General features: G+C 37.1%; 2 protein-coding genes across 6 annotated transcripts; one reads left to right on the forward strand and one right to left on the reverse strand.

The window, feature by feature from the left end:
- The first annotated feature begins 681 nt into the window (after positions 1 to 681).
- LOC147555351 (cytochrome oxidase complex assembly protein) lies at positions 682 to 3,330 on the forward strand. Its single transcript, XM_086662866.1, has 4 exons — positions 682 to 911; positions 1,366 to 1,503; positions 2,369 to 2,556; positions 2,841 to 3,330. Exons 1-4 carry the CDS (start codon positions 847 to 849, stop codon positions 3,035 to 3,037), a joined length of 588 nt encoding a protein of 195 aa, XP_086518992.1. The 5' UTR covers positions 682 to 846; the 3' UTR covers positions 3,038 to 3,330.
- Positions 3,331 to 4,450: 1,120 nt separating this feature from the next.
- On the reverse strand, positions 4,451 to 19,852 carry ATRX (P-loop containing nucleoside triphosphate hydrolases superfamily protein). 5 transcript variants are annotated; one of them, XM_086662870.1, is made up of 26 exons: positions 19,213 to 19,852; positions 17,840 to 18,001; positions 17,527 to 17,589; positions 17,352 to 17,447; positions 17,158 to 17,250; positions 15,992 to 16,182; positions 15,652 to 15,901; positions 14,854 to 14,967; positions 14,198 to 14,281; positions 13,285 to 13,917; positions 12,600 to 12,889; positions 11,441 to 11,531; positions 11,123 to 11,338; positions 10,553 to 10,672; positions 10,201 to 10,367; positions 9,846 to 9,987; positions 9,125 to 9,274; positions 8,958 to 9,013; positions 8,543 to 8,849; positions 8,295 to 8,427; positions 7,696 to 7,757; positions 7,285 to 7,511; positions 6,196 to 6,399; positions 6,035 to 6,113; positions 5,674 to 5,909; positions 4,451 to 5,248 (listed from the first exon to the last, which is right to left on the reverse strand). In XM_086662870.1, exons 2-26 carry the CDS (start codon positions 17,984 to 17,986, stop codon positions 4,771 to 4,773), a joined length of 4,629 nt encoding a protein of 1,542 aa, XP_086518996.1. In that variant the 5' UTR covers positions 17,987 to 18,001; positions 19,213 to 19,852; the 3' UTR covers positions 4,451 to 4,770. The 5 variants fall into 5 exon arrangements, with proteins under 5 accessions (XP_086518996.1, XP_086518993.1, XP_086518995.1 ...); XM_086662867.1 differs by having other exon boundaries at positions 13,285 to 13,920; XM_086662869.1 differs by having other exon boundaries at positions 13,285 to 13,920; positions 19,217 to 19,646.
- Positions 19,853 to 20,615: the final 763 nt, after the last annotated feature.

Below are 20,615 nucleotides of genomic sequence, written 5' to 3' on the forward strand. Positions count from 1 at the left end.
CAAACAGTGCTAAAATGTCATATTTAGCGTCCCTAAAATGACGACCAAACTATCATTAAAAATGGAGGTATTCCGCGAAAAGCCCCATATTTTATGACCAACTTCCCGCGCAGCCCCCTACTTTATTGAAAATACCCAGAAGGTCCCCTTTTTCAGTTACCGTTAAATGTTCGTTAAGTAGTCATCACCTTTCTCTCCTCCATCTCATCACCTCTTTCTACCACCTTATCCTCTCGCCACCTCAGCATCTTTACCGACGAAGGTTGCCAGCCAACTTTCTGGTCGGCGGCCTTTAAACATGAAAAAAAAAAATTCATCTACCTTCTCACTCTCTCTCTCTCTATACTGGATTACTGGCTGGCGAAGGGCTGCGTCTTCACCAACGGAGGTCGCCGACCAACTTTCCACATTAAAAAAAAAGAATTCATCTATCTTCTCACTCTCTCTCTCTTTATCCTGGTTGGCGAAGGGGGGCCTTTCGCCAGCCAGTATTGAGAGAGAGAGAGAAAATGAGAGAGAACTTAGAGGAATTTTTTTTTTTTTTTTTTAATGTTTGAAGGTCGCCGCCGCCGACGAATGTCACGGATCCGTCGCTAAAAGTTACACGCGAACGGTCGGGACGGATATCCTACCAAACAGAACCGAAAATTAAATCCGGTTCTAATCTGGTGACTGGGTTCTGGCTGGTAGGTTAGTAGTAATGATACCCGTAGAAGCACTGCTATGGAGTTTGGACTTCTCTTTTCATTTTCCATCCAAAAACCACAACTTGGAAACAAAAAAACCCCCTCTCTCTCTCTATCTCTCTTCAAAACCCTAGTTTCAAAATTGACAGAGTAGCAAAATATGTTAGGGAGAAAACTGATAGCAGCAGCTCTATCCAAGAATCCTCAAACGAATCAGCTAGCTAGGTAAAAGATTCTATCTTTCTAATCTCTTGCTAATTATCATCCAAAATTGTCTGTAATTTCAGTTACCCTTTAAGTTTGTATCACGAAATATTGTCTCTTGTTCAAGAAATTAAGATTACCAATCAAAAAGTGATAATTAGGACTGCCCATTTCCTTTTTAGTTATGAACAAGTAGAAATTAACAATCTTTCAGCTTACCCATCTCTTGTAATCTCTATATGAGAATTTTTTTTCTTAGGGAAAATTGAGTTTTGGGTAAACTCTAGTGATAAAATTGATAACCAATAATAATTTGGGGAAGTTATGAAATCCCCTCTTACCCATTTTCCCAAGCCAAAATGCCAAATACAAAATGAATATGAAAGATTAGAATTTCGATTACCCTTATGGTTATAATTGATTATGAAGTTGAGTTCTGTTAACTCTTATTGATAATATCATTGATTGTTTGTAGTTTTTGTACTTCTACTGGGAAAGGGAAGAGCAAGAAGTCGTTGACTCGGAAGATCGTTCCGATTATATTAATCAGTCTTACTGGTGGTGTTGGTCTGAGTGCTATTGATGATCTTGCAATTTATAGCAGTTGTAGCAGGTGAGTGAGTTACACTTTAGTTGAAAATGCATGTTTTTTTCCGTAAGTTGGAGAAAAATTTATTTTTGTATTATGTGGAAAATCACATGTTCTTGTGTACCATGTATCGGATTCCTCATACCCTTTTGGGGTGGGTTTGTGATCCGGTACCCCAAATTTGGCGTACCAAAACCTCCACTCTTACTTAACCCCATTTCATTTTAAAAGTCTATCAGTTAAACTAGTTAAGTTAAGTAATAGACTTCTTGTTTAACTAGTGAAGATATTAAGTTTAACAGAGATAAAATAGCTGAGAGTAGGTGTAACTAATCCATATGCATCATCGTTAGTATTTATTGTCTAGTAAAAATAGTTAAAACGTACCGGACTCTACAAAAGAGGTATACCTCCAGTGTACCCGATACTCACGTGGTAATGTATCGCATACCCATACCTGTACTGAAGTGATCTACGTATTCTATGAACCTTCCGTTCTTTGGAAATTTCACCGTTGTGTAATGTTGATCAGTTTAGGGATCAAATAAAGTGAAAACTCAACTAGATGAAACTTTAGGTCTTTCATCACATCCATGATAACATGAATTTAAACAAAAAGGAAAACGCGTTTGTCTTTTTTTGGTTATATATAAATATATTCCTAATGTTATCACTGTTACTGCAAATCCAATAGTGGACATGGTCAATGATTTAAGACAAATAATGAACATGTTCAAAGAATATTTCTTAGTTGGGCTTCTAGATTTTAAGTTGAATGAGATGTGGTTTGTGTGATGTAAACAACAGTTTGCATGTTATGAACTCTCGATAGGGGAACACAAAAGAAAAAGCTAACTATTCTCTGTTATTTGTTTGAATATTGTTCCAGTAAAGCTATTGAAAAAGCAAGTCAGAACAAGGCAGTTGTAGAGGCTTTAGGCGAGCCAATTGAAAGGGGTGCTTGGTACAATGCTACCTTAGCCGTAGCTCATAAGAGAAACTCCGTCTCTTGCACATTTCCTGTTTCTGGACCACACGGAAGTGGTATTTTTCAGTTGAAAGCTGTTCGTCACGGAGGTTCGTACTTAACCATCATGTCGTGTATATATATATATATATATATATATATATATATATATATATATATATATATACACACGTTTCAAGTTCAATTATCTTTACCTTCTAAACTTCCTATTATGCGACGGGGTTTCCTAGTTGCATCCCGAGTGAACTTTCAAAGTATCGATCTTAAGCTTCTCTCCAAATGCAGTAAATGCTTCATGTTGGAACCGTTGGATTAAACAATAGCTCCCAATTTTATTGTCTAATTCATTTTGATCGTTTTTTCTTTTTTGTAGAATCGTGGCTTTCAATTTTGCGGCCACAAAATTGGGAAATCCTGATTATGGAAGCGCTCGTTCATACTCCATCAAATGATGAGAAAACCCAGACAATGCGAATAAGTCTCACAACAGATGTTTCTTCGCCCACTGCCTCTAAGGAATGTACAAGTTGCCCTAGAGCTCCAGAAATAGGTAGCAGCACAGATAGGTGAAAATGAAGATGTTTTCATAAATTTTCGTTTAGATTCATCTTTCTGCTTGATTTTTATCTTTTCATGAGAATATTAGTATGAGTTCGGAGCCTTCTTAGGCAAATCATTTGTGCCAAAAACAATTTTGGACATACTTGTCTAGAACAAGAATCTTTTAATTATTTTGATGATGAAAAACTCCATCCTGTCCAGGGTTTGATTCAAGTAATATGTCAGTTCAGTTAAATACCAAATAAAGTTGAAACAAGTTCAGTATGATAGTTATGATGATCTATGAGAAAGTATTTAACCTATTTTTACTGTTTTGCTCTCTATGATGGAAAATCAAGTAGCACTGTCTTTTTTTTGTTTGGAAGTTACGATCTTACGTTAGTCGTTACATTTGTCATTAATACATCATATAGATGTGATAAGCTCGATAACCGCCCACTCAAACAAGACCAGGCCTGTAGCCCAACTAGACAATGGCCTAAAGCCCAATTACATTATTTATACCCTAATAATCCCAATTCGAACCTGGGACCTCCAGGGCTTTCTAGAGTTTATGTCAACACCTTGGACCACTTGACTGTTGACAGTAGCACTGTCTTGAAACATTAATTTTGTGCAGTGTGCTTGTTTGGTGCTTATCAGGCCGGGCCAGCTGGCTGGGCATCAACCCGGCCTGGCGTTAGGGTTGAAAATGTCGGGCTAGGCGAGCCCATTGAGCCATATATCCCAGTCCTTTCCCAGAACAGGCCTGCTAATCGGGTTGGGCCAGATCGTGCTGGGGCACTGGGTTGTTCTGTTAGTAAATTTAAAATATTATCATTTATAATTTTTTCTTTAAAGCTTTAAATTTTGTTATAAGAGGAGAAATTATCGGAAAGCTCTTTGCTTAAAAGAGTATTATTAGTCACGAGAAATTTGTTTGAAGAAATCATTAAAACTTCTTTGAGATATTTTATCCAAAGTTAGGGAAAACAAAGAGCCAGATAGTTTATAAGCGCATGAATCATTATTACTGCTTTCAAACCGTCTGGAAAAAAAAACATTGGGACAGGTTGGCCTGGCGGTTGTCCAAGCAGAGCTCACTACCGGGTCAGACCAGACTGGAAAAACATTGGGACAGGATTACAGGATGGCCTGGCAGGCGTCCAATCAGAGCTCATTACCGGGATAGACCATACTTGCCATTCGTGCTCAAAATCAAACCCAGACCAGACCGTCCACAGTATGGGCCAGGCTCTCCTAAAACGGGCCTGTCCGGGGCAAACAGCCCGAATAAACACCACCTAGTTCAAGCTTCACCTAAGCTAAAATATTGACTTCCACCTTTCTTCAAGCAAGCCTGATAATGGAACTCAAAGATGAAACACGACAGAGAGATAAGTAATTATCCGACAACAGACGATAACAATATCATCAAACAACTTTCGAGAAGAAAAAATGAATGATTTATAGATGATTAGACTTCATATACAAGATTCTTTTTTCTGTTGAAAATCATATACAAAATAAGATTCAAAAGCTACCTTGATGTATATATTAATCGAGTTTATACGATTACATTCCATTCGAGTTTTTCAAAAAAAATGAAGCAGGCAACAGGATAGCCTAACTACAAAAACCTAACATTATCATTTGACATTTGAGAGTATTGCTATATTTTGCAGGATATGGAATTTACAGTCATGGACTAAATATATAAGATATATTTATGAAGTTGCATGTGTATATTTATGGCCACAACCTCATTTTCCTGATTTTCCATCCCTGTTTAGGGTTTCCCAGCTGATCTCCTGAGCACATTCTCCACAAACAGTCGAACATCCTGATTTTGTACCCTGACTTCTTAGGGTTAGCAAGTGCGAAAGATTCGTGCATTTTCGTCGGAATTCTCGATTCCTGGAACTTCCCTTGAACAGTTCATCAATGACTTTTTTCTCTGGCTTAGAAGCAGCAGCAGCGGCAACAGAAGCAGCAGCAGAGGCGGCAACAGAAGCAGCAGCGGCGGCGGCAGAAGCAGCAGCAGCAACAGCAGCTGCTGCTGAAGGAGGAGGTATGGGTGGCCGCCGGTCGAATGTTGACTCATCAACTGAAACTCTCTGTACTTCTTCCCACTGAGATCGCCGGAATGTCTCCCACGCCATATCCTGCTCCTCTTTCGAGAGTTTTTCTTCTTCGTTCTCTTGCAACAGAGTCTCATGCTCATGAAAATTAGCAATCCACCTGTTGAGTAGCATCCGGAATTTAGAATTAATTTGATTGAAATAATTAAATCCGAGGTCTTGGATTAACTTCAAATAACTTAGGTGAATAACATCCGCCAAGTCTATGATGTGGCGTGAAAACAGCTGACCTCTGTAATGACCAAAATTCAGTCATCGAAATGCTTTCATCAGATGGCTAGAAATCCCTGCGGATAACGTTTTCTTGTTCATGTACTTCATGAAATGGTCAGGCCGTAAAATTAGACAAAAGATGGAATTTAAGTTAATGGGGTCCAATAATAACTCAGACCCAAACAACATCTGAGCAACTTGGTCATGCTGTTGGTATATTCATGAGAAGTTTCTCATACAGTTCGCCAAAAAAAGGCGCGTAAATATGAAATTAGCCAAAATGAGAGGGGTCAGAAAAGGTAGAAATTTTACCGTGGATGATGTTTGCTAAGCAAGCTTTCCATGAACTTATCAGAAGAACCACTTCCATTAGGAGGCTTCTGGTTCACTTTAGTAGCCGCTAGTCGAGACTCTTGTCCTTGCTCTAAAACTGCATCAGGGCAATCATCCTCACCAAAATCAAAGAGATGTAACATCTCCTCTTTAGACATAGTTCTATGAATTTGCTGCTTATCCACAACCCGTGCTGCTAGACCCTCCTTCGTCACCTGTTCATTCAGCAAGAAGCCAAAATAACTCTCTACATACCTTGCTTTCATTGACTTGTAATCACTTGCCTCCCAAACCTCTGATTTGGGGCATTATTGAATGGTAATTATATAAGTTCTATTACCTGACGTTTATATATCTTTTCTTCCATTGTACCATAAGCCATCAACCGATAAGCATAAACAGGCTTCTTCTGGCCATACCTGAAAGAGAAAAAGGCTTGAGAGAAAAGAACAAACAAAGCATACTTCTTTCTCTGCAAATGAAACACGAGGTAAACCGTACCTCCAAACCCGATATATAGCCTGGAGATCATAAGTTGGATTCCAGGAACCATCAACAATAACCACGCGATTAGCAGCATGAAGGTTGATTCCCAAAGACCCAGCTCTTGTTGAGATCAGTGTGCATTTCACTCTTTTATTCATCGGCTCATTAAACTTCTCTACTAACTTTTGTCTCTCTGAAGCAGCTGTACTTCCATCCAATCTGTTTAGTACATTAATCAAGTAAACTGATGTTAGTCTAGGCAGCTCCAAATGCAGTTATTTGATGCTCTTTTAAGGGCACATCCACCATATGTCAATTATAAGAAAAACTTGAGTATTTAGGCACGTAAATCCTTTTCTAACTGCAACCTTACTGTTAATATCATGGTAGCTGCTAAATGATCTTGAACTCTGCAACCTTACTGTTAATATCATGGTAGCTGCTAAATGATCTTGAACTCCAAAACCTAAAGTCCTTTCATAAAAGGAAGTTGTTCGTGTATCTATGTCGTGAGGTTCGCCTGACCTCGCCTATGCGCCCAAGGTAACAGATGAAACACTAGGTCGCCTAGCAAGGAGACTAAGACATTCTAATGTAAGGAAATGAATCATTTGACAATTAAGAGTTCTATTAAACACCTGCATGGAGGTCAGTTATTGTATCGCCTTTTTCTATCAAAAGGGTGATTACAGTTTTCCTCAACCGTCTCAACCACGGTAACCCAATAAGCTATCTAAACCCTCAATAGCCAATCCTTCATAAACCTACAAATTAATTTGGAATATCATGTTTCACCTTGACAGATTGTCCATTTTTCCTGAGTCGCTAGTCCAACAACTAGGAAACTACTGTTTCCTCTAAAACCATATGGTGCTTACCTTCATGCTGCAAACTACCAAAACTAATCACGTGATTATAAGCTAAAAAGAACTTATGGATGCCATCCAAAGCAATTAGTAAGGTATAAAGGCACTGCATTAGATATTTTTAACCGACATATTTGTCACGCATCATTTCTGCCTAAACTATACCACTGGATGCTAAACTTCCATCCATGGCGTATAAGTAATGCCAAGGTAAGATAAAGTGGTGCTATGTACATACCTGTACCAGTCTTTTCCCTGTTTCCAGAATTTCCCTTCTCTTCCTTCTCGTTGTAATTTTGAAAGATAAAACTCTATGAGATCTAGAGTTGTTAAGCTCTGGCTAAAGACCAGTACTTTGTCTCCAACTGCAGAACTCATGGATAGAATATCAAGTAGCAGAACCATTTTACCACTGTACTCAACTTCTTTATAGTTTGTTTCATTAAAAAGATTCATCCACCACCCCTGGAAAGAGAACTAGCAAGATGTCACATTAACTTTTTTTTGTTGAAACAGATGTCACATTAACTTAACGATGAGAAGCAACTAAAACAGCCAACTCGCTTCATGGACACATTGCACAATCTAATTACAACTTTTTTCTGGAACTTTGTCTATTTACAAAACAATATGGTGAAAATAACAGAACCTCGTGAATAAAGCTATTATCGCTCTTTTTGCCCATGAAATCATTCTTCATCCTCTGCTTCACTGTTTAACAGCAAAATAAAGGGTGTTAGGTAATGCATACTGGAATAACTTGCATCAATAAGTACTCATTGGTAAAATAGGTGATTAGTCATACTCAATACAAGCATAAACAAAAAGATATATAGTATAGAAGATTAGCAGTTCTGTGGGAGATCATATCTGATGTGGCCATTATAGTGTCTCCTTTGCTTTGTCCACAACAATATTTTTTAAATGTTATTTTTTTAAATAATGTCCATAGACCCAAAGAGACCATTTTTTTTGTTCGGTCAACTGTTTAAACGCTATTTTTCTCTTTTACCATTTCTCAACAGTGCCCAGGCCGTCAGGTGAAGGGAACCTGATCAGCTGATGAGTAGATAACGAGTCAACAACTGTATAGTAGTGGTAATCACTTGGGCAACTACACAACCATTCTACAGCTTTAAAATTAGTGTTGCTACCTGACATAGAAAGAAACCTCAACAAACATAAATAATGCACCATCACTTGTGCAGTTATGCTAGAAAACAGAAGCAAGCTAAAAAAAATTGGTACCTCCACTTAAAAGATCATGCTCTATTTCATCACTAGAGCTGCCATCAACCATGAAAGTCTCCACAGTTTCTTCATGTGTTTGGTGGTTTTTATGTTCTCTGGCCATCCGCAAGAGCCCCGGGTGGTTCCATACCTACTTACCAAGATGCACATGCGTCAAAACAGTAGCAATAACAGTTTTCCAATAAACTCAGAATTTGGAAAATTAGATGAGAAGTTATCTTCCTACAAGAGTATAAAGATTGTACCTGAGCTAATGCTTGATATCCTGAAAAAAAACATCGCCTTCTTATACTTTTTTCACCAGATATTTGAACATTTGTGAACCCATGTACATCAAGAAATCTTTTGTATAACTTCCTCTGTAATTGTGAAAGCTTTACAGCGATTACATATACAGTCTTTGGGGGAAGATCTTTCTTCACCACACTCATGTCCATTCTTTGAACAAAACCTTTTAGTTGTTCATGGAGGATATGTGATCTCTGATTCATAACTTTAACATCATTTGATGTGGAATTAGTATGTTGACCATTTTCGATGGGATTCTGAAACCTGCACAGGGACCTACATGTGATCAGAATACAATGAAAAGTGCAAGAAACACTTCAATATCATTAGAAGGAAATAGACACAAGGACATAAGATGTGAAGAAGCCTTGCCGATTTCTAAACTCATGACTACTGCCAAGAAATCCCTCTCTTACAAAATCCACCATCTAGTCCACATAAAATGAAAAGATAAACATTGTAAGGTTCCGAAATTAGCTAAACAAACTATTAGTAGAGTTAAATCGACCAAAAGAAAAAGAAGGTTTAAAGTCAATTACACAATAGTATTCCATTAGATTGTTTTGCAGAGGTGATCCAGTTAAAGCAATCCTTCTCTGACACTTCACTTGCTTCAATGCTAGAGTGACATCAGCCATTGTGTTTTTGATTATATGGGCTTCATCACAAACTAATATATCAGGCCCATCCTGCCAAAGCAATCATATCGTTATTAAATGACCACAATCTTTTGTTCCGCACGAGAAAAGGGTAACTATTAACAAGAAAAAGACAACTGATGTGACAACGATATGAAAAATGGGCAACATCTTTTAAGGGCCCAAAAAGAGAAGATTGTTGTGTGCCAACAATAAGACCACGTGAGAAATTTGACATCCTTATATCGTAAGGAAAATTTGATCGCACGTTCCTTTTTCAAGGACCCCAAAAACGAGTAGCACATGATTTCTTACACATAATTCAGAACTTAAAAGGTTTCGTTATGGAGTTAAAGTAGTGCCATTGGGCGGAAGCAGAGAGTTTACGTAATCCCTACAATGTTAATTTCGCAATAAACATTTAAAACTAACCAACCCTTTAACATTTAACTTTTAAAGCTTATATCTATTCGAAAATGATTTATTCCATTACCGGCACAGGAAACAGTTTTCAGGTAGATTTAATAAAGATGGGCATTACGAAATAGCCGGTGAAGTGAACACTACCATATCAATACAAAAGTGAAGGACGGTATATCATTAAGATTCAGCGAAATGATACCTGCAATGCCTTACATATATCCATTGCCATATTCTTGTCCTTCACATGCTTTCCAAGTGACAAGTTCCGAAAAGCAGAATAACCAATCAAAAAGACTCCTCCTTTGGCTCTCCATTTTAATAGCAAGTCTAATCTTCTCTCTCTGGGACAAAAATAACAAAATCGGCATTAAGCACCTCGGTTTGGTTAATCAAGATGTGGTCATTTTGAAGAAGAATCCGAATGACAATTAGTAATTACAAAAAACACAAGGGATACCTCGGATTTGATTACAAAGAGAATATGTACTTGGATAAAAATAAAAATTTAAGTTATTAACATCTAATCCATTGCCTCAAAAGGAAGGAGGGTGAACCTTGAAACGTCTTCCAGCATATAAACACGAAGAGCCTTTAATTCATCAGGTTTCCACTTCATAAACTCATGCCTCCAATTGTGTAGCACATTTACAGGTGTGACAATAAGTGCTGATTTTAAACCTAGATCAACGTTTCTCAAAGCAGTATAAAGAAAAGCTATCACCTGCACATACAAATCAGCAATGAAATTCAACTACATAACTAGCATGATAAATAACTATGAGTTCAGTTAGATATATTACTTCTTTCTAGCTCCAAAAGGAATTTATAGTTGCAAGAAGATGCCTCATAAGTTCGTCAGTTAACATTAACTAGAAAATGTGACATGATGTAAATAGAAAAAAATACCTGAAACGTTTTACCAAGGCCCATTGTATGAGCTAGAATGCAACCAAGACCTTTATCACCAGACTTCACCTTTTTGACAGATTGTACGATATTTTCCCACATGAATCTTATGCCTGCAATCTGAACGAGAAACATGATTTTAAAAAGAATTACACCAAGAAATCAGTTACATGCATATATTCCTACCAAACAGCCACATAAAATTCATCCCCCATCAGTTTCATATTTAGAACTTGAGCATCATCTTGCCCGCAGCCCGAATAAATACCTAATCATGCTTTGACCAAAAAGCTGGTTTCATTATGTAATCCACATCAGCAATGGGTTGCTCAGTGATGAAATTCTACACTAAAGTACAATTATCACTTCTCCCTACGTTTATGTTCTTCAATATAAAATTCTGTAAAGAATCTTAAAATTTCTGAATATATCTTACACATTAAACCTAACCATTACTCGTAATGAAAATCTCTGGGTCATGAACACGAAATACATCCACACCAAACAAATAGTCCAAAAACATAGAGAGAGAAATCAAAACACTAAACGGCAAAACATTGACCAACAAACCTGATGGGGTTTCAACTTCGCTGAGATACTTGGGGGAATCCTCACTGCTTCCTCTCCTTCTTCTCTCACCACATTTACTATATATCCTTTTGCCGCATCACCAAGCACGTCAACAGTGGCACCTTCTGCTGTAATGCTAACACAGCTTTTAGTTTCCTTAAGCCATGAGTTGCCAGTAAACTGTACTTTCAGTGATTTGAGATGTTCTTGGCGGGCCTAGATCCAAAGAGTACAAAAATTAAGACATTTATAAAAGGAATTAGGAAAGACAAAACTTCCTATCAGAAAACATTTATATAAATATCAGGAAAACGAAACCTTTTCAATTGCAATTTTTCTCTTGGTTTCTTCTCCCAGTTCAGCATCATCAAGGATTCTTCTAATCCTCTTTTTGCGCCTTTTCCTTGCTCTGAAACCAGTGAGGAAGATAGTTACAATTTGAATGAGACAGCAACATTTTGGCACATCAAGGTTCATTACTATGTCAAGGGGAACAAGTGCCCATATTGGACCTCAGTATACACCCACTGCTGATTTCTTTTTCCACTGTTAGCTAATAATGAGTTATCAAGATAGAGAACTATTATATGGACCAAATAAAAATACACCATTCTAACTTCCATCACAATGAAAACAAGGAAAAACATTGTACCATCTGGAACTAGGCTAATGGAGGACGTGGATGGTATTAAGATGGATGATACATCAAATTGTAACAGAACCTAGGAAGACTCACCTAATTCCTTAAGTGGAGGTGGATGATGTCAAATAGAAATTTCATGCACAAAGCATTTGCTCTCTCGTTGTTTAAGAAGACCTTCAAAACCATGGTACATATTACCTAGGCATTTTGGGTGGGTTGGCCGTAAATTGGTAAGGTGGAGAGCATGGATGGTCAGTGGCAGACCCATGCCAAGGAAAGGCGCAGCACCATGGAAGTACGGAGCCAGATTAATAAGCCTGGGTGGTGCCTAAATTAAAAGTAATCGGACTAGTATTGACTATTGAGATAGGTGTATCACGATCCTATTTCCTTTCCATAAATGATGCAACTTGCAAGCAAAAAGAATTACTCCTCTCATCACTGGGAAAAGATTTGTAGTTTATGACATGAAAAAGATTACTATGCCAATGAATTTCCCTTCTTGGTACAGTATTTGAAGATCCAACAAAACCCAGTCCTTCGCCTTCGCTGCAAAACAGTAACTATTTATGACAGGTGAAGCAGAACCAATCGTCTATCACTCAGAAGAAATCCTTGTTATTTGGTCTGAGAATTCCGACAGCTTACTGAGTCGTGATTTAGGATGTCTTGTATCGTTGTCTCAAATACAGAACATCCAATCCAATATAAGGAACATTTTAAAGGAGAGGAAATGGTTCACAGTTGCAAGTTATAACATCCAAATATGGAACAGAAATATCTAAAGGGAAAGCTGAAAAGCAAATAAAACATAACAAGAGACCAACATAATACCCGTTCATAGCATTGGTGCCGTTGTCTGATTGCCCGGAATCACTATCAGAACTAGAAACTGATTGATCCTCAGCTAAAAGGGCTTTCTCGCACTCTGAAGTTAAGCGTTGCAGGAGATTTGGAGAACAACAGCAACAATGCCAAACAGAGGCTTGATATTCTGATAAAATCTGCTCACCAAAATTCCCCTTTATACATGTTGTACAGAATAGAAGTTTACATGATTTACAACTTATCAGGTCATTGCACCTTCCACACCATCCACAATAACACTCGCAACAATCAGGATCCTGCAACCGCACATTGTATCAGTCATAAGATTAGCCGTTCCATTTCATGAAAAAAAAAAATTTTAATTACCACATGAATGGCCCTATATTTTCTCTTAATTGTGTTACCTCAAGCACCAGAGTTGCAGCTATTTGATTCTGCACATTGTAGTATGTAATAACTAACCATTTATTTAACTTGCAAAGTTAAGTTACTTAAACTTCAGGATGACATCTACAAGTATACAATCATCTTATTTGGGAACACATTAATGTGATAGCTAATTAGCTATGACTTAGCTATCACCAATTCACCACTTCACTATGGTAAAATTGAGTTCCTGGTACGGTACCACTTACTGATCCTACTGTGGTAAAAGGTTGGAATTAAAAGGTTCTAGCACAGTGATGCATACCTTTTCCTTCATTTTTTCTTCAACCACGCATTTGCAACTTTCACAAATGATGACTTTCAGAAGTGGATGCTGACGCACTTCTGGAGACCCCACAACTTTACTGCATGCAGTGCAACGAAAAGTTGCAGAGGCTTCAGTAGCATTTGGGCTCAGTGGAGGAAGTTTCTCAGCATCTACACCGTCAACTTCTTCCTTAACTTGCAGTGAGGAACTTAGATCCTTATTAACCTCACCGGAAACATGAGAAACAGATTTATCAGACACTAGGTGCTCTTCATCATCACTATCTATGACTACCGTCCGACTCCTTTTGGTGTTATAATCTGGGTCCTCATCATCACGTCTACGCTTCTCTTTTCTTGATTCAATTAAATCAGAAGCCCCTGATTCAGTAGCCGCCAGGGAAGTACCATTAGCGGTTGGCCTTCCTTCATCAAACTTACTAGAAGTTTCAGTGGTTTCAGGCACCTCTAGGTTCACATTTTGAGAATCGTCACCATTGGCAGCTTTTGGTAAACCTACACCCACAGTTTTCTCGCCGTCAAGAGCTTCAGAATAATCATTCGAAGGGATGGAGTCACTTAACTTGCTCCCAGTGCCCTGATCAGTTGAGTCAACCTCTTGCCGAGAGGCCTCCTGCATGCAAAAAAGGCTCATATAAAGCATATTACAATTGATAGAAGTTCTTTTGCAAATATTAAAAACGAAATCACTACAATAGTCTTTCAGAAGCTGCATTTCAATAACTTAAGTCACACTATATCTATGTTCCTGCCTTTAGCCAAGCTAGTTATCCAATGCAACCAATGAGAGCAACCCATAAAGTAAAACAAGAAAAAAAAAAAAGCCACATAGAAGCTTCTTAGTCAAAAAGCAAGGCTGCAAGGGCTATAGGGTAACAAAAAAACTCAACCTGTTTACTTCGGAACCGATGTCTTCTTCGTTTCAGGTGAAGATGAAGCTTCCTTGTGATATTTGCATCATCTTCTTCTTTAACCTGTACAAATAGGAGATAATGAAGTAGAGAAGTCAATATCTCACTGGGAACTTCCAAACTAGCTGAGAATCAGAAGCTACAGGTTTTACACTAATTAAGAAGCATAAATAGATTTTTTTTTTTTTTTTTTGAAACACATAAATAGATTATATCATTGAAGTCTGTATAAACAACTAGGCATATTAGGCCTAATATTGTAAGTTCCAAATGCTACATCACCATCATCACATAGGTTACAGTTTAAGTTTTAAGTCGTTCACAGGCACTGCATTTATTAATATTGCCAACTTCCACTCAATCCAAAAACAGATAATACATCCATAGCAATCACACAATGTCACGCTTTCATACGAAAAAAAATATCGCAGTACGAGGCAATAATTATAAATGTAATCCAAGAAGAATTATAATTCTTACAATAGATTATCTGTAAAACCTGAAATTTTAATGATATTAAAGTAGCTTGCTAAGAATCAAAGACATGAAACTAAAAATGGGTACTTCAAATAACAAACTAGAAAATAGATATGCACAAGTGAGGTGACAGCTGAAGTACAACAAAATTTACGAACCTTCCTAAAGTTCTTCTTTTGTTCTTCAGAAAGATCTAACTCCTTCTCGTTAGCTACAGCGTCTGCGTAGAATGGATCGCTGGAATCTCCTTCGACATCATTTATTTCCTCTACCTGAGTAAACATTTGTTGCTCAAAATCGCATTCAAAGTTCAAATAGGCGCAAAAGTATCACCAAATCTAACAAAATATAAAATATTTAAAAGTAGCAAAATGCACCAGACGATATAAATGATACAGAGTACTGTCTGTCTTTGCTACAATTTTTTACTTAAACAGAAACAGAGGATCGTTAGTCAACTGAATTCTAAGCATATATCGGTCAAATTGTGCTTATTACAACTGCCTCCAGGGTACCATTTATTGATCCTAGAAAATTAGGATCAACTTGCACTTATTACAACCGCTTACATGGTGCCATTTATTGATGCTACACTATTAGGACAAGTACTAGAAAACTTGTAAAGTAGAGTGGTGGGCTGTAAAGCATCTGAGATTCTAGGTGGCATGGCCCTGATCCAAATCCCTCTGAAAATAGGGGTGTTGCAAATAATCTCCTCAACTATATTCATTCAAAGTTTCAAAAAAAAAAAAGCTTTTAAAATAAGAAAGCAACAACAGCCCCTTTGGTCTGCCTCTGGTCTATAGCGGTGAATAGCTTTTTACTATTATCACTTCCTGCTTTTCCTTGTGGAACATTGAACTATACTTTACCTTTGCTTATTCAAAATGCTTGGTACTGCCATATGGGAACGAAAAAACAACAGAGTAGATGGATTTCAGACATAGTTTACTCACTTCATCAACTCCAGGCAACTTTAGACCCAAATTTGCGGCTTGCTGTGGTGTACTGGCCAAATATACAGAAGCCCAATGCTTCCCGCCAAATGATACATCATTCTCAGATGAACGATGGGATTGAATAATTTCATTGAAAGAATTCCAATCTTTCTCTGCATTTTCTGAGATAATCTCTTTGTTGCTTTCCTCAGCAAGTTTCTTTCCAATAAAACCACTTGCACCTTCCTCCATGAGTCTACCGTGTTTCCTGGTCCACAACGAGTATACAAACATTAAATTCCGACCTTTCTTGGTGCAAGAATAATTAGATGAACATGGCGAGACAGGAGCAACATACTTCCTGACAGGTCGTTGAGATTGCAGAAACTTCTCTGCATCTGTAATGGATTCAGTTACTTCATTAGTTACCTGAGACCCCATCCAGTGTGTCCTTTTCTTCCAAGCTTCTGTAGAACAACCATCAGGGGCTTGACTTTCAATCCATTTATAGATGCTTGGTAAATCAACACCAGATCCATCAAGTTGTTCCTGTAGTAGAAGCCATGTACCACATTGCATACCGAGTAAATCATGATGAATTAATAAAATTAGTGCTTGCAAGATTATCGCAACTACTCCCTCAGAAGAAAGGAAAGTTTCTAAGGGTATAGATCTTACACTAAAATACACAAACTACTGTTTCCAAAAAGATATTAAACGTTACAACTATTTAACCATCTAATCATTATAATTTAGGTCTGGTAAGAGTTCCCGGGCAAAAGCAAGAGAGAGGATTTTTCATCACAGTTTCTTTCTAATAAGATAGAGTAGGTGAGTGGTACAAGCCAAATTATTCATCAACACAATGAAAATTGCAAAGTAGAACTCGAAGCTACAACCTGATTGAAAATATAATAAAATTTGAGTGGAACATTTCAAGCAAAACATAGGAGAAAATTGTGCCTTATTTCTTTTGTCAAGGGAGAAAAGAATTTGCATTAATAATGTAACAACTGTACAATTGAAGAAAAATGAGCATCAACATTACCAAACAAAGCTAGCCCCCAAAAGAACAAGCAACACCAGCTCTTGGGGGGAAGAAAATGAATATGCAACGTGTGACCAGTGACCACTACAGTAATTGAAGAGGACATAATGTTTCATAACGAAGACAGATAGAACTTGCCTAATATTTTATCATTGCATCAGATCTTAACAGTTCAGTTCCCCTGAACTCAGCTATGTTAACGAAAGCCACACACATTCCTTCTCTTAAAGAAAGTAGGAAACAGGAATATTAAAGAAACTGGAAAGTTTTGTAGTGAGATATAATTATGACAGCTGATGCCCTTTAGCAATTAATAAACAATAAGTGAAATGAGGAGATTCATCGTCACTTGAAAATGCCCGCAAGACGGAAAATCAATATTTAAATCATGAAAAAGAAGGTTTGTCAAAGCTCGCATAATGTGCATCAAGATTCAAGAATCAAAGATTTTATTCAAAATGAGAAGATAAACTCACCAATAACTGAGCACTCTCAGTCTCCAACTCATCGAGCAGAGTCTCCCATTCTTCAACATAAGTTTCCATTTCAGCTGCAACAGTTTCCTCCAACTATAAAAAGAACAAAACAAACACCAGTGAGAACACATAAGCACAATCCGCTATAGAAGGCTAATAGCTGAGAAAACGAAAAATGTAGAATAGACACTAACATCTTTCCCGTTTAGATTCGCGGCCAACTCAGCTCTTACTTCACTCTCAACTTTAGCAAGAGACTCCTTTTCAAGTGATTCTTGAGCCTCTGCCGCCTAAACATTTAGAATGAGAAAAATAACAACATAGGAAAAGATGAAAACTGAAGGCAAAATCTAGTGTGAAGAATACTACCTTACTCTCAACTTCCACAAGCTCACCAATTAGCTCTTCAATTTCTTCATCGGTCAAGGGTGCCTGAACAAAAATAATTATGCGATAATAAGAAGAGAAAAGAAAACACTTCATTATTTAATATTCATGGTGAGGGGTGATTACCTATCTTAACCAATAAGGCTTCTATATTACTAACTACCAATACGAAATTGGTCTCAATGACATAGAACCATCTAAGTGAAAATCATCAAATTCAGCAATACCAGACTAAGCCTCGAGTAGGCGGCTAGATGAGGGACGCAATGAAAGACGAGCAACTAAAAGAACCTACCTCCGCATGTGATTCAACATCATGTTCAGACACTGATGGGTCACCATCATCTGAATCATCAATAAATGAATCCCCGGAAGCACTAGAGGCATCTTCAATTTCCTCTTGATGTTCCTCCATATTATTCACATCTGAGGACTCAGCCATGTCAACAATCCCTACCTGATATTGCCACAAAAACAAGAAAAATTATTTCAGTAAACTGACAATGCTAATTTAAAGACTGACCACTAAATATCATGACTGTGTTGGGTTGGATTACAGAAATGAAAAAAGTCATATATAAAATTTTCTAATTGTTCAGATCAATTCTAGTATCACAGCCATAATAACAAAAATTTCCATATATCCCACACATGTTGTTAACTTTGTTGAATTGAATGTTAAAAGAAATTACATAACTGAAGGCAAATGATGCATTGCCTCTTTCATCGTAAGTCGGCATCATTAACATATAAATATTGCATAAAACAAGCGAAACAGTAGGAGAGTAAAACTGTAAAAGTACCGTCAATGTAACAAAAAATATAGCCATACTAAATTATGTAAATAGCAAAAAATGCGAACAGCTGAAAATCTAGTATCTCGCCAGGTGGGGAAGTATTTATGCCGCTACCCCATGAATACACTTTAATAAGCATCAAACAACAGCACAGACAGAATCTAAATACCAATTATGCGGATAGCTTTGAAAATCTAGTACATGGCAAAGCAAAATGATTTTACAGCCTTGATCAATTAATCCAATGGAATAAGTATTGACAACCACAAAATAAATGTGAAACGAAACCGTTGACAAACAGAAATCAAATATTCGGCCAATCGGGAATAAATAGTCTATACCCTCCTTATTCAATGAAGCCAGACCGATACGAATTCACATAGCCAAAATATAGATACCAAAAATGAGAATATGTGAGCCAAGAAAAAAATCTTACTTGATTCTTCTAATAGAGTACGTATTAACTTAACCAGAGAATAAAGTTGTAAACACCGAAAAAATTGAACAACCGGAGTTTTTGCATCAAATTATAGCCTTAATCAATGAGTTCAATCCATTGAGTATCAACAGAACCACAACTTAAATGCCAAAAATGTAGGTAACCTAAAATCAAATATCTGCCCAGGCGAAAAAAATCATAGCCACCCAAGTACCCAACTGAGCAAATTAAATCTAAATGCTAAATGAATTCGAATATTTGAAATATTTAGTATCTGCCCATCTCTACAGTTTTAGCATGACATAAACTGATCTGAATAGAGAAAATCAGAACTTTTCAACACTTTCTAACCTAAGAAATCAAAAACCCAGAACGCATTTAACCCTTTATAATCAAAATAACGAAAGTCAAAATCAAGTTCAGAAAACTCACTTACTGAAACCTTCAACTAACACAATTCAATTACTGGAACCACTTCCGTCAAGGCAAATGAAATAATCCTCAACTCAGTTCATTTAAACAGGTAAAATGAAGTTAAATACTGAAGAGAAAGATTGGAGGGATAGGGCAGATGAAATCGGGCGAAGAGGTTTAAAACGATTCGAATGAATGGAGTTGACTGTTGAGCGCGGGACTAAAACTTCAAAATTTCTAGGGTTTTTTTTGGGGAGCGAAGAGATGTTAGTGAGAGAGAGAGAGAAGTTGAAAGGGTTTAATAATTTTTAAAATTTAGTGACATCGGAAGAACTGGCGGACGCGGGTATTTATTTCGCGGAATATGTGAAAGCGCCGGAATTGTGTGTACTACTAACCTAGGATTTGGGACAGCATAGAATGGGAGCTAGGAACTTTAACATGTCTAGGTTAACCTAAGATTTGGTTTAGTAGGGTTTAATCCAAACCTAGTCCAAATTTTTTTGTTTTTGGAAACTATGCCTCAAAAGAGCAAGTCACAATCTGGTTGAAATTCGACGTGGACGTTTAGATATCGTTCAACTTTTTTCCTTTATTGATGGTTAGGGTGAATCTAATTGCTCACGGTGAGATTTAATTGGATTTCCAACTTTCTCTCTTTAGGCATCTAGTCATCGTTGTGTATTTATACGTTTTGTTGTCTCAACAGAGAAAGTCACAATCTGGTTGAAGTTAGATGTGGACGTTTGGATATCGTTCAACTTTTTCCTTTATCGATGGTTAGAGTGAAATCTAATTGTTCACGTCGAGTTTTAGTTGGATCTCAATTTTCTTCTTTAGGCATCTATTCATCGTTGTGTATTTATATGTTTTGTTGTCCGTAAAGTAACTATTTATGTTAGATATTTTAGTTCATTTGAGATTTACACTAATCAAGACCGGATGTCTCTTATTAATGTTTAACGTTTGAATCTTTGTTAATAAAAAAGATGTATATTTGTGGAAATAAATCGAACTTAAATTTACAACTTCCGTGCATAAGAACAAATCTGTTAATGAAATAAAAAGAAGGATTCTCAATGAATTAATTGAAGAATATGTGCATACATGACACGTCTAATAAATTTATGCTACCATATATAGATTATTCTACTTGTTTAGTGAATATTTACTGCTTAAAAGTAGTTTTGACCGGTTACCAAAATATAATCACATTTTATCAGCAAATCATAATTTTTAAAATGTGACGATAAAATCAAGGGTTTTTTGAGCTTACCCCCTCGATACTAATTAGTAATTGAGTTTACCCCCTTCAGTATGAAGGCCACTATTGTTACATGAAAAATGACGTTACGCTCGACCTGTCTTCCTGGTGAAATCCGGACCAGGTGACATAGTTGGGCATAGTATCTCTCATGCTA

Source organism: Eschscholzia californica, unplaced genomic scaffold, assembly GCF_041429995.1.
Source record: "Eschscholzia californica isolate CP2 unplaced genomic scaffold, dmEscCali1.0.p SCAF_2, whole genome shotgun sequence".
Classification (NCBI taxonomy): Eukaryota; Viridiplantae; Streptophyta; class Magnoliopsida; order Ranunculales; family Papaveraceae; genus Eschscholzia; species Eschscholzia californica.